The 12,898-nt window shown below is 37.6% G+C and overlaps 1 protein-coding gene across 3 annotated transcripts; it reads right to left on the reverse strand.

Moving 5' to 3' along the window:
- Nucleotides 1-6,091: 6,091 nt before the first annotated feature.
- On the reverse strand, nucleotides 6,092-9,741 carry LOC112765240 (V-type proton ATPase 16 kDa proteolipid subunit). 3 transcript variants are annotated; one of them, XR_011875263.1, is made up of 3 exons: nucleotides 9,370-9,687; nucleotides 7,035-9,218; nucleotides 6,092-6,575 (listed from the first exon to the last, which is right to left on the reverse strand). XR_011875263.1 is itself a non-coding variant. In XM_025811156.3 (3 exons), exons 1-3 carry the CDS (start codon nucleotides 9,443-9,445, stop codon nucleotides 6,479-6,481), a joined length of 459 nt encoding a protein of 152 aa, XP_025666941.1. In that variant the 5' UTR covers nucleotides 9,446-9,741; the 3' UTR covers nucleotides 6,092-6,478. The 3 variants fall into 3 exon arrangements, 2 of the variants coding, with proteins under 2 accessions (XP_025666941.1, XP_025666940.1); XM_025811156.3 differs by having other exon boundaries at nucleotides 8,933-9,218; nucleotides 9,370-9,741; XM_025811155.3 differs by having other exon boundaries at nucleotides 6,092-6,458; nucleotides 8,933-9,218; nucleotides 9,370-9,705.
- Nucleotides 9,742-12,898: the final 3,157 nt, after the last annotated feature.

A 12,898-nucleotide genomic window follows, 5' to 3' on the forward strand; every position in this document is an offset into this window, starting at 1 on the left:
ACCACTACACAACTCATTCTTGCTTTTAATTCCACAAAGAGCTCTAAGTTGTCCATCCGTTTCAATCAAACCATATTCAAGCGAGAAAGTAAAGCTTATGGATAAGAATTTTACCCACTTGAATATTGTGTTGGATGGTGACTCGGGAAGGGAGACCTCCCCACACTTAGATAATGCAAGGTCTACTTCCTTGTGCTCTTCTTTGTGTATTTCCACCTCTTTGCGAGCTTCCTTGATTTCAACCCTTCCCCTTTTATCACATGGCTTAGTGTTGTCTTCAAGAACTTTGATTTCTTGCCTAATGGGAGGTGGTTCAATTTTGGATAGAAATTCATTGATGAATAAATCCATTTTTTGGTCAACCTCTTCATATTCTTCAATTTCGATATACACCATGCCAACGTTTTCCTCTTGGTAGCTCTCTTTCTCATTGCTCACCAAGGGTATGGGAGGTTGTGCACACTCTTTTATACTTTCAACTCCATGTCCAATGGGAGAGGATTCCATTGTAGAGAGAAATTCATCCATGATTGAATCCATCTCTTGATAAGCCTCTTCCAAGTCTCCAACGATGATATGCCTTGGAGGTTGCGCACCCTCCTCAGCATCAATATCAAGCTTCTTGGAAGAGTGCTCTATGATGCTACATTCCCTTGGACTTTCAACATCTCCTAAATCTTCAACCACCTCTTCCTTTTCTTCAATGATCATAGCTTCCTCTAGTTGCTCCAATACAAAATTTGACTCCTCCTTCTCCACCGAATTTTTCAATTTCTCCTTCATGCTTTGCTCTTCTTTTGACTTCTCACATGTGGTCACGGAGGTACCTTGAGTATTCAAGCATTGGTGGGCTAAAGTGTGCACCACCTTGGTCAAATTGGTCACAAACTCAAGTGTATCCCGCTTCATGGCTTCTTGTCCTTGGAGTAACAAAGTGAGAGGATCGTCTATTGGGGCTTGGGGTGAATAGGAAGGTTCATTATTTTGGAGAGAGGGTTCATAGTAGGAAGGTGGTTCATGGTAGTAATCTTGATAGGGTTGTGGTGATTCTAAAGGTTCCTGCTCATAATGATCACAAGGATGTGGTATGGGTGATTGGTTATATGATGGATAAGGGTCACATAAAGGTACTTGGTAGAAAGGGGCTTGTGAGTATGGTTGAGCATCATGTTGAGGATAAGATTCATAGGCATATGGTGGTGGTTGATTGTCATAAAAGGAGTCACCATAGCCATTGAATTGACATGCATTACGATGAGAATTATACCTATAAGTGTCCGGAGGTTGATGCCAATAAGAGTGATCAATTCCTTGAGGCTCCTCCCATCTTGGAGTGTTCCATCCTTGGTACATGTTAGCATTGAAGTTCACATTCCCTACAACACAATTAGAGCCAAACTCATAGCCAAAGTGAGAATTCATTATGGAAAAAAAAAATAAAACTAACAAAATCTAGTAAACAAGCAAAAGACAAACTATTTACACTATTCACATATGTACAATAACCAATAACATAACACCATTGCAAATCCCCGGCAACGGCGCCATTTTGATGATTGGGATTTTTGACGGTTTAGAATTTCACAAATGAAATCTCGTTGAAGTATAGTCTCTACACCAACAATAATCCTTTCATGCAAAAATTTGTTTGTCACAAGTACAAACCCCTAAAATCTATAAACCGAAGTATTTAAACCTCGGGTCGTCTCTCAAAGGACTTGCAGGGTAGTGTTCTTGTTATTGGTTATGGACTTGTTTATTTTGGGGTTTTGGATGAGGAATGTGAATAGTAAATGGTAGGAAAACTTTATTCACAAAATAGTCTTGGCAAGGTTTGGTTGTCAAGGGTCTTCATCATTATCACTAGCCACAAGTATGGTAGTTGCAAGGATTAATCCCACTTAGTCATCCTTAAATCGATTAACAAAGGAAAGTCAAGTGAGTTATATCAATCCTAGTCCATAAGTCCTAGCTTTCCACTAATTGGATTAATGAAGGCTAGAGTTAATGGCTATCAACTATCAATCAATTGGACACTAGTGACTCAAGAAATCCTAAGTTACCTTCTCAAGCCAAGAACATAAAATTCTAGTCTAACATTCTTCCAAGCATTTAATCAAACACTTGGAAGGCACAAAAGAAAAGTATAGTCAAATTACATTATTGAAAGAAAATAAAGAGAACAAGAGTATCTCAATTACAAAACCTAAAAACAAAATAAGAGAAATTACAACAAGAGAATAGGGATAGAGAGAAGAACCAAAGTATAGCAATCATCAATTGAAGGTAGAAGTAGAAGGAGACTTGAATTAAACCTAGAACTATGAGATCCTAATCTAACCCTAATTCCTAATCCTAATTCTAGAGAGAAGAGAGAGCTTCTCTCTCTAACTCTAACTACTTCTAAAACTAAACTATGACTAATGATTAAAGTATATTGATTCCTCTTCAATACTTGGCTTAAATAGCATCAGAAATGAGTTGGATTGGGCCCACAAGGCTTCTAAAATCGCTGGCCACGTGTTGCATTAAGTGAGTCATGTGCCACCAACGGCGCATCCGCGTACCGTGCGCGTGCGTGCCCCTATGCGCGATGCAACTATGGAAAATCTTATATCGTTTCGAAGCCTCGGATGTTAGCTTTCCAACCCAACTAGAATCGCATCATTTGGACCTATGTAGCTCAAGTTATGGTCAATTAAGTGCGAAGAGGTCAAGCTTGACAGCTTTTTGGTTCCATCATTTCTTCATGAGTTCTCAAACTTTACATGCTTTTTCTTCATTCCCTTAATCCAATCTTTGCCTCCTAAATCTGAAATCACTTAACAAACATATCAAGGCATCTAATAGAATCAAGGTGAATTAAATTTAGCTATTTTAAGTCCTAAAAAACATGTTTTCACTCTTAAAACCATGCTATTTCATTGAATAAATGTGGGTAAAAGTTGATAAAATCCCCAAAAATCAATACAAGATAAACCCTACAAATGGGGTTTATCAGCCCTACAACTCCCATAAAATTGATGACCGATCTAAACCTTGTGTATTTCTTGGTTATGGAGTGCAACACAAAAGCTACAAATGTTTGACTGCCGCATGAAAAATTATCCTCAGCACTCATGTCTTTTTTATGAAACAAAGTTTCCCTTCAAGACTGGTTTTGCTCATCCGACGACGTCTCCCTCTCCTCTAGCTCCCTTTCAGAAAATTCTCCTCTTCCTATTATTTCTAGTAACCCTATGTCATAACCCCAAATTGCTTTACCAGACACAACTAACTCCTTCACTATCACGCCTTCATCAATCAACTCTAACAATCTATCACCACTTGCACCTATCCCTGCCCCTTCTTAGCAACCTATTCAGGCCTCTCCTGCACCTCCTCAACCCCGACATTCCATGGTCACATGGTCGAAGAATGGTATTTTTTAAAACCAAAATATATCAAGCTCAGCTCACCCCTTTTTTGGAGCCAAAGAATTACAAAGAGTCTCTCACCATACCTCATTGGAAGCAAGCAATGGATGAAGAATATGGAGTTCTTATGCGAACCAGAACCTAGAGTTTAGTACCGCTACTAGAGAGAAGAGAACCGATTGGGTGTCGATGGGTGTTTCGAGTTAAGTACAACTCGGATGGCTCTTTACAGAAGTACAAAGCCCACTCAATTGCTTAGGGCTTTAGCCAGCGACCTGGGTGGATTTCAAAGAGACTTTTAGGCCTATCATTCGTCCCACATCAATTCGAATGGTGTTATCTCTTGCTGTCTCCAAAGGGTGGAATATTCGGCAGTTGGATGTGAACAACACCTTCCTTAATGGTGATCTCTTTGAGGAAGTTTATATGAAACAACCCACTAGTTACGAAGAAAATTTGACTTTAGTTTGCAAACTATCCGAGTCCCTATATAGACTCAAACAAGCTCCTCAAGTTTGGTACACAAAGGTCTCTGGGGTACTGCAACAGCATGTGTTTACTACCACAAAGGCTGACACATCCCTGTTTACAAAACTCTTTACTGGACATTTGACTTATGTGCTCATTTATGTTGATGACATCATTGTTACTAGCAGCTCAAATCAGTGTATCGCTGAGGTAATTACTCAACTCAGCTTTCATTTTTCCTTGAAAGACATGGAAAACCTGCATTATTTTCTTGGACTAGAAGTAGCACACACTACTTATGGAAATCTTCTATTATCTCAAACTAAATATGTCAATGACATCTTAAGGAAAGCCAATATGGTTGGCTGCAAGCCATATGCAACTCCAATCCCTTCCTCTCTGAAACTTAGCAAAACTGGCAATCCTCCCTTCGGTGATCCAGCCCTGTATCGTGCAGTTGTTGGGAGTCTTCAGTTCCTCACAATCTGAAGCACACTGGAAGGTGGTTAAGGGCATTTTGTGGTACATCAATAGCATTGCTAGCTTTGGTTTGTGGATTCAACCAGCTAAAGAGCTCACTCTCACAGTTTATACCGATTCTGATTGGGGGTCTGATCCAGATGATCAGAAATCAACCAACGATTACTGTGTGTTTCTGGGATCCAATTTAATTTTCTAGTCTTCAAAGAAACAGCATGTAGTCTCTCGATCGAGCACAGAGGCCGAATATCAGGGTGTGGCTGATACAGTTACAGAAGTAGTCTCCATTCAAAATTTGCTGCATGTTATTCATGCCCCAGTGACCAAATCGCCTGTGATTTACTGTAATATTCTCAGTGCGGTTATATTAGCTGTGAATCCAGTTTTGCACTCCAAATATAATCATGTTGAGTTAGACATTCATTTTGCTAGGGATGATGTCATGAAAGGTCGAATTCAGGTTGTTCATGTCCTTGATGTGTAGCAGATTGCAGATATTTTCACAAAACCTATTTCCTCTTCCTTGTTCAGTGAATTTTGAAGCAAACTCAGAATTGTTGACAAAACAGCCCTTCGTTGAGGGAGAATATAATGAAGGAGATAAAGGAAGTTAGCTTATTGTTAGGATTACTAATAGTTTGTTAGTGAGTTTATTATGTCCTAGTCAGCATTCCCTGTAACTATATATTATAAGATACACATGTAATTACCCTAATTAAGTTTGTTAACAATTCATTCCTAACACACTTCCAGAATCTTACTCTTTTCCTATTCTCTCTATCTCTCTCTGGCCTGATACCTATAACCTTAAAAATGGGGTGCAGTTAGACATGAGATTTTTTCCCCGATAGCATGGAGCTTTGATTTTGAAATTAGGAGAAATGATAAGGTTTACAATTGATGAGAAGTCAATTTTTTGTTTGTCACAACAGGAGAAAAAGGAGGTGATGGTGGTGCTTTGTGTGAGAATGAGGTCGGTGCCTTCCGGAAAGAAGATGATTGTACGCTCACACACTGTGACTTCCGGTGTCGCAATTGCAGGCAGATGCTGATTTTGGAAGACATGGCAGTGGACAATGACTAGAGATAATCTTAGAATTGGTCGACATCCACTTGTTTCTGCAACACTAACCTTGAAATCTACTTTGAGATAGTGATAAAGAGAAACTGAAAATTTGGTTTAAAATTGAAAACTATAGATTTCTTATTACGCAAAAAAAATCGACATCATAGTTAACTTTTAATCTAAAATATATGTTAAGATATAAATATGCATTAAAAATAAATTAAATCACACACATATATATATATATATATATATATAATTAATTTTAATAGTTAATTTTAATATAAGAATAAATTATTCGCCAGTTTTGATTTTTTTTTTTGGCGTCTAGTGTAGGAAGCAACCAATGGATTTGAACCCCTTGTCCCCTTGCATATGTGCTGTGATGATTGCACACGACTCCCTGTGCATCTCTTTTCATTCATTTATTATTTGATTTTCTTTTTCCAAATTAGATAGCAAAATGAATTCCCGCCCATCCCATAACAAAACCTCTATAAAAGCTTCTCTCTCCACCAGTCCACCCACAACTCACTTGTGGGGCTTGTGTGAACATGAAAATGGTTTGCCGCCTAGACACAAACGACGGACACGTGGCTTTGTCATGGCTTTGCTATAGCTTGACTATATTTTAGATTTTAGAAGATAGTGAACCAATGACTTGCAAAATAAAAAATAAAGTATCATATCATTAATTAAGCAAACATCCAAATGAATCATCCGCAGGAGAATACATCATCACAAAACTAATACTTCTGATACAATATTTGGGGTTCTAAATAAAATGAAATAATAGAACTCTACTCAAATGAAACTGTTCCAATCCAAAAAAGAAGCCAGACTCTCAAATTTTAAGTGACTACTAGCAGCTATGACTAATTTGGCTTATGATGTTTCACTCAGCACGGGATTGGCCTGCTCTGGATGAGAGGATGATACCGACGATAAGGCCATAGAGAGCAAGAGCTTCAGCAAAAATCAATATCAGAATCATTCCGACAAACAACTTCGGCTGCTGAGCATTAGCCCTGAAAAAGTCGGAGTAACCTTAGTCGGCGTCAAAGGATTCTCTAATATATTTGCATATATATTCATGCACAACTCTGTTAGGTAACCAAACGGGTGGTGTAGCCAATTGCAGCCAACTAGTGAAAAAAAGAAATCTATTAAGGGAAAAAAAATAGCACCACAACTCAGGAGTCACCCTAATTTCACCAAGTATAAAAAACATCCACAAAAAACAAAAACAAACGTCTGAAACGTAACAAAAAGAAATATCCAAAATCATTCTAAAAAATTACCAAAAACTCTTTCAACAATTATGGTAAAGAAGAACGCATCATTTTCGAATATAGAAACATCCAAAATCTAACAAAAAAGAGATATCTAAATTCATTTTAAAAAATCCAAAACCTAACAAAATGCGACATCCAACATTATTGGAAAAAGAAAATCTGAAAACTAAGAAAAGAAACATCTAAAACTATTTAAAAAATATCCAAAACCTAAAAAGAAGAAACATCCTAAACATATAAAACAGATACATTCAAAAACTACAGAAAAGAAACATCCCAAACAAGAAAAAAGAATCATACAAAACCTACAAGAAGAAGAACGCGGCGAGAGGTGTTGGGTCCGGTGGAGCGGCGAGAGGTGTTGCACGGAGAGGTCCGGTGTTGCAGCGATCAGGGTTCGATGGAGAGGGGCCCAGCGCCGCGGAGAGAAGAGTTGGGGGGGGGGGGGGGGGATGCGGCAACGCGCGAGGGACAATGGACCTTGAGGGCCCTGGAGGGGAATTGCAGTGGGAGATCACGGCATCGCAAGGAGAGGAATTGGAGGGGGAGGTCACGCTAGGGGGTTGAGGTTGGATGGCACATGTTTCTGAACCTAATCCAAGTTTTTTAGAATTTCAAAATTAGATGTTTTGAAAAGTTGTTCAAGTTTGTTGCACATAGAATTGGTTACCTATACTTTCTCATTCATGTATGCTATGGTAAGTTTAACAAACAAGCAGCATGCAATGGAGACTTGCACACATTGGGATTATGAAAGAAAAAAAAGGACAGGACTCAATAAGTTAAGAAGCTATACGTGGGCACATCAATATTTGCCATTCAAATGACAACCATTGGATAAACCAGTGAAATGATGCAACAATATTCATCTAGCTATACTAAGCTCATTGGACTAACAAAAGTTCACCTTTTCTGCCTTACTAATATTGACAGAAACAAGACCCAAGAAATTTCTTAAAATCAAGAACTTCTACAACAGCACTGGAAGCAATTCATCGAAAAGAAAATATGCAAAAAAAGCTTTAAAGAACAAAATAAAGACAACATATGATCATCAGACATTTGATATAAATAAAAATATGAACAGGAAAATTCACAGCATAATACAGCATGAACGTCCACATGAAACATTCAAGCGTATGTTATGCTTATTTAGACAACATTAGCATTCAGCAATCACTGGATAACCAAAGTAATGCTCAAGAGTAAGCATGTACAGAAATGACTTTTCACAATCCATACAAGCTTAGAGAAATATATAAGATACCGTAACTCAATGATGAAAAATACACAAAAAGTTTGTCACTTTAAAACATGCTTTAAAACATTTTAGATTAAAACCTGACAAACTTTCAGTTCATTCGTTGTCTTTACCATAACCATAACAGCAAAGAGCCAAACACTTTCAGACAAGCAATATGGAGTTAAAAGAGTTGGACTAGTAAAATAGATTACTGTTTAATTCTTGATATCATGGTAAGAGAAGGGACTGATTACATGTATTTGTGTGAATGACCCAAAATAAGAAGATTTAAGGCATCTAACAAGAAGAAAAGCCATCAATATTAGTTATATATGCTAGCGCCAGGCATGAAAGCTGCATTTCTATTAATAATTTTTTCACTTGGTTTTAATGTTTCTATTAAGAATAATATCTCAAATCAGTCCCGAAAGAATTTTTAGTCAGTCCTAAACAAATTTTAGTCACTAAATCAATCCTTAACATTTTATTTTGTTAGACATATCAAACCTCATGTCAAAATTTGGTAAAAAATTAGACATATCTATCTCTGTCATTATTTAATAAAAGACAAAAGTCACTGGAATAGAAGTTTGGGGTTGATTTGGTGATTAAAATTAGTTGACCACTAAAGTGTCCGACTAAAAGTTTGAGAGACTGATCTTTGGGGTATTACTCTGTTTTTTAACTGCCTTCACCAATTCTTAACTTCCCTCCACATATTCATGGCATCATGGGTTTTATTTTTTCCTTCTGGCTAATGCTGCTATTGGCGATTTAAGAAATAAGAAAATTGGACACCAAAGGTAGTTAAAGTGGTCAATCCCCTAACAGATTCAATATTTATTTTACTATTTAATTTCTTAGTCCAATAAAAGAAAACGTTGTATTGAAGCAGAGTTCGCAGCACAGGCATCAAAACAAATAAGCAACAAAAGGGGATTGTGAAGAAAAAGAGCAAGAATACCTGACGCCAGCATCACCAACAATTCCGATGGCCATGCCAGCGGAGAGACCGGCGAGGCCACAAGCGAGGCCGGAGGACAGGTGGGCGTAACCGTCGAAGAGATAGTAAGACTTAGCCTTAGGGTTAATGCCAGTGCTGATGATAACGGCAATGATGAGGCCATAAATACCAAGCACGCCAGCCATCACAACTGGCACTATCGACTTCATCACAAGCTCAGGCCTCATCACTCCCATCGACGCCACTCCCACTCCACTCTTCGCCGTTCCGTACGCCGCTCCCATACCTGCCAACCCATCCCCACCCAACAATAAATAAATAAAATCATCTCTCGTTTCATTTTTAGTAATAATAATAACAATAATTAGAAAGAAATTCAAGACGATGTTCGTGTATTTTTCATTTTTGAGCGATAAAAGAGAAAGAGAGATACTGACAGGAGAAGACGAGGGCAGCAGCAGCACCGAGGAAGCCGAAGAAAGGAGCAGTTTCGTCGCCGCTGAAGCCTGCCATCTTTGATTTCGATCACTTACTTACAGTGGCACCCGTCTTGTCTTCTCTTTTGGTTTTGAAAGATGAGATGGGAATGATTGTAGTGGATGATGTTAGAGTGCTAAGAAGTAAGAACATAATCTCGGTGGTGTCTGGAGAGATGGAGAGATCAGATCTAAAACTAAATTATTGGCATTGAAGTGTGAAAATGTTATTTTTTTGAGAAAATAACAATTAGGTCCGTCCTTTTTTTTTATGCGGATATTTTTGTTTTTGCGGAATGGAAAATATATTCATGTTTTTGACCCCTCTAAAATGTGGATAAATTTATTCTTCCATTGAATTTAATCCGTTGGACTCGACGAAAAATTCTGACATGGTAAACGTGGAACTGACCTATTCGTTACGGGATGACACGTGGCTTTAAACTTTTGGAAACAAAGACATATTAGTCCCTACGCACCAATACGACGCCGTTTCACCACCTCCCTTCCAAACACACTTTAATCCCTTTATGCAATACCTAGAAGACTGATAGTTAAGATTATGGTTGGTATAAAATTTCTCAATGAAACCCCGTTATAAGTATAGTTCTAACCAACAACAACCCTTGAATCAAATTTTAAAAGATTGGTTGTCACAAAGCTCAATCCCAATAAAAATAAATCGAAGTATTCAAACCTCGAGTCGTCTCACAAGGAATGGGCAAACATGTGCATCAATATTGGTTAGAATCCCGGGATTGGGAGTCATAAGTAAGAAATTAAATCACTAGACTTAACATGCAAGAAATCTTAGAGTGCAAGGAACTAACTCAAGTAACTAAAGTAAAGTGAGAGCAATTTCAATCTACCAAGAGAACATGTAATCTAATTCTACTCTAGGATGAAGTAAACAACTAACTAAAACAATAATCAAGCAAATAGTATTTTTGGGTTTGAGTGTGAACAATAAAAGGCACTCTTGGCTAGGCATGGGAATTGAGGTCACCATCCTTGTCTAATAACCATATCTTGACAATTATGAGGAACCAAGGTCATTAAATCTACCTCTATGCTTAAAGTAAGTATAATGTCTACTTCTAAGCTTGAAGTACGTTAAATGGCTTAGTCAATTTCAACTCATAAGTCCCAATCCATCTACCAATTGACTTAGTAGAGGATTAGTGTCAATGGGTATCAATTTGACCAATAGGGCTCTCAATTCACCAAATCAATTAGACCCAATGACTCAAGTTTACCCAATCTCCTTAGCCTAGGCCAAGAGTAAAAAGAACTACTCCTTAATCAAAGGAAACATTTCATCAAACACATAGTATGCATTAATAAAAGACATATTCAAATTGCAAATTAATTGAGAACTACAGTACCCACTAACAATTATCAATGAAAAACAACTCAAATAACACTATCCATCATAGAAGACATCAATATGCTAGTAGAAATTCAAGATCCACAAAATTCACAAAATGAGAAGAAAATGGGAAACTAACAAGAACATCAAAATTCAAACACAAGATCTAAACAAAATTGTGTTAGAGAATTCAAATTGAACAATTAAAAACTAGAATTAACAAATCCAATTCATAATTCAACAAGGGAAGATCAAATCAAACTAGATCTAGAGAAGAGTATAGTTTCTCTCCCTAGAATACGAGAAATATAACTAGCCAAAATGTGTGTCAAGTCTACAATGAATGATCCCCCCTTTCCCCCTAGGGTTCCTGGGTCTTTTCCATGCAGAATCCAACTGAATTTGGGCCTGGAGCTCCTCAAAAATCGCCAGCCACGATTTCATTAATGAGGTCACGTGCTGCGCGTCACGCGTACGCGTCGCTTGAGTTTTGCGATCCACGCGTACGCGTCAGGCATGCGTACGCGTCGATGTGAATTTCGCCAATCCACGCGAATTGGTGACTCTTGTGTGCCATCCCTAGCTTCTTGTACCCATGCGTGCGTGTGGGTCACGCGTGCGTGTCGCAGCCAATTCTCCAAAGCTCAATTCTTCATGTTCCTCCACTTGTGCATGCTTTCTATCTCTCTTCTAGGCCATTCTTACCCTATAAACTCTGATACACTCAACAAACATATCACGGCATCTAATGGCAATAGAAGAAGAGGATCAAAATATGGCATTTTAAGGCAAAAGAAGCATGTTTTCCACCATGAAGCAAAATTAGGAAGAGAACACAAAACCATGTAATTTATATGAATAAGTGTGGAAAACATTGACAAAACTCCCCAAATTCTACACAATATAAACCACAATTTTGGGGTTTATCAAATCTCTCCACACTTAAACCAAGCATGTCCTTATGCTAAAGATAAAAAGACCAAAGACCATAGGAGAATAGGGTTCATGAAGTGCAAATTACCTAAATGAATGCATGCAACTAATGCAAATGTATCTACCTACTTGGTCAGAAGTGACTCAACCTTCCAAGAACAAGTATGAGCACATTGGGCCAAAATAACAAGATAAATTACGAATCCCACCAATTCAAACATCAAAATGGAGGGCATATAACTTGCATGAAGAAAGCTCGTGAAAGCTGGGAACAAGGGTTTGAGCATCGAACCCTCACCGGATGTGTATCCGCTTTAGTCACTCAAGTGTATAGGGTCGATCCACTTAGTTCTCTTCTAATCATGCTTTCCATGATTTTTTTCATCTAACAATCAACAATTATTCAATGCATGCACACATCTATCATGAGATCTTATTCATAGGTTATAATGGGGTTAGGGTAAGGGTAAGGATGCATATGGTCAAGTGAGTTTGAAATTTGAATCTTTGATTAGTCTAAGCTCTTACCAAACACATATAACAACCTATGAAATTCTAATACAATACCTAGCTACCCATGATTCCCACTTTTCACATACTCATGCATTCTCTTTAATTCACATTCCATATGCATTGTTATTATTACTTTGCTTTGGGACATTTTTTCCCCTTTTGATTGCTTTTTCTTTTTCTATATATATATATATATATATATATATATATCTATTTTTTTCGACAAAGTACATACAAACGTATCAATGCATATGGTTTTACATTTTTAATGCATGAGTACGTACCCAATCCTATGATTTTCAACAAAAATATAAAATACACTTTTACCTCAACCAATGTCCCAAGTTTTCCATACCCAAATGATACACACCCTCACTAGGCTAAGCTAATCAAAGATCCAAATTAAGGGACTTTTATTATTTTTTACTTAGGGGTAGTGATGTGCTAACATTAAGAATAAAATGGATTAAATAGGCTCAAAATTGGCTAACAATGGTTGATGAAAGGTAGGCTATTTGGGTGAGTGAGCTAAATGAAATGATGACCTCAATCATATAAATGCATGTATACATGGAATAGTGGACATAGAGAATCAAACAAAGCACATATTACAATCATAGAAAGAGAATGATGCACACAAGAATGAAAATAAGTGGTTATAAGATGTAACCACAC

Source organism: Arachis hypogaea, chromosome 17 (assembly GCF_003086295.3).
Source record: "Arachis hypogaea cultivar Tifrunner chromosome 17, arahy.Tifrunner.gnm2.J5K5, whole genome shotgun sequence".
Classification (NCBI taxonomy): Eukaryota; Viridiplantae; Streptophyta; class Magnoliopsida; order Fabales; family Fabaceae; genus Arachis; species Arachis hypogaea.

Excerpts from the sequence above, each read along its gene's own strand:
- LOC112765240 (XM_025811155.3), bottom strand. The coding sequence starts at position 9,445 with ATGGCAGGCTTCAGCGGCGACGAAACTGCTCCTTTCTTCGGCTTCCTC. Across the intron at positions 9,219-9,369 it reads TGCTGCCCTCGTCTTCTCCT|GTATGGGAGCGGCGTACGGA; the intron begins GTCAGTATCTCT and ends ATGGGTTGGCAG. Across the intron at positions 6,459-8,932 it reads GTTGGTGATGCTGGCGTCAG|GGCTAATGCTCAGCAGCCGA; the intron begins GTATTCTTGCTC and ends CGACTTTTTCAG.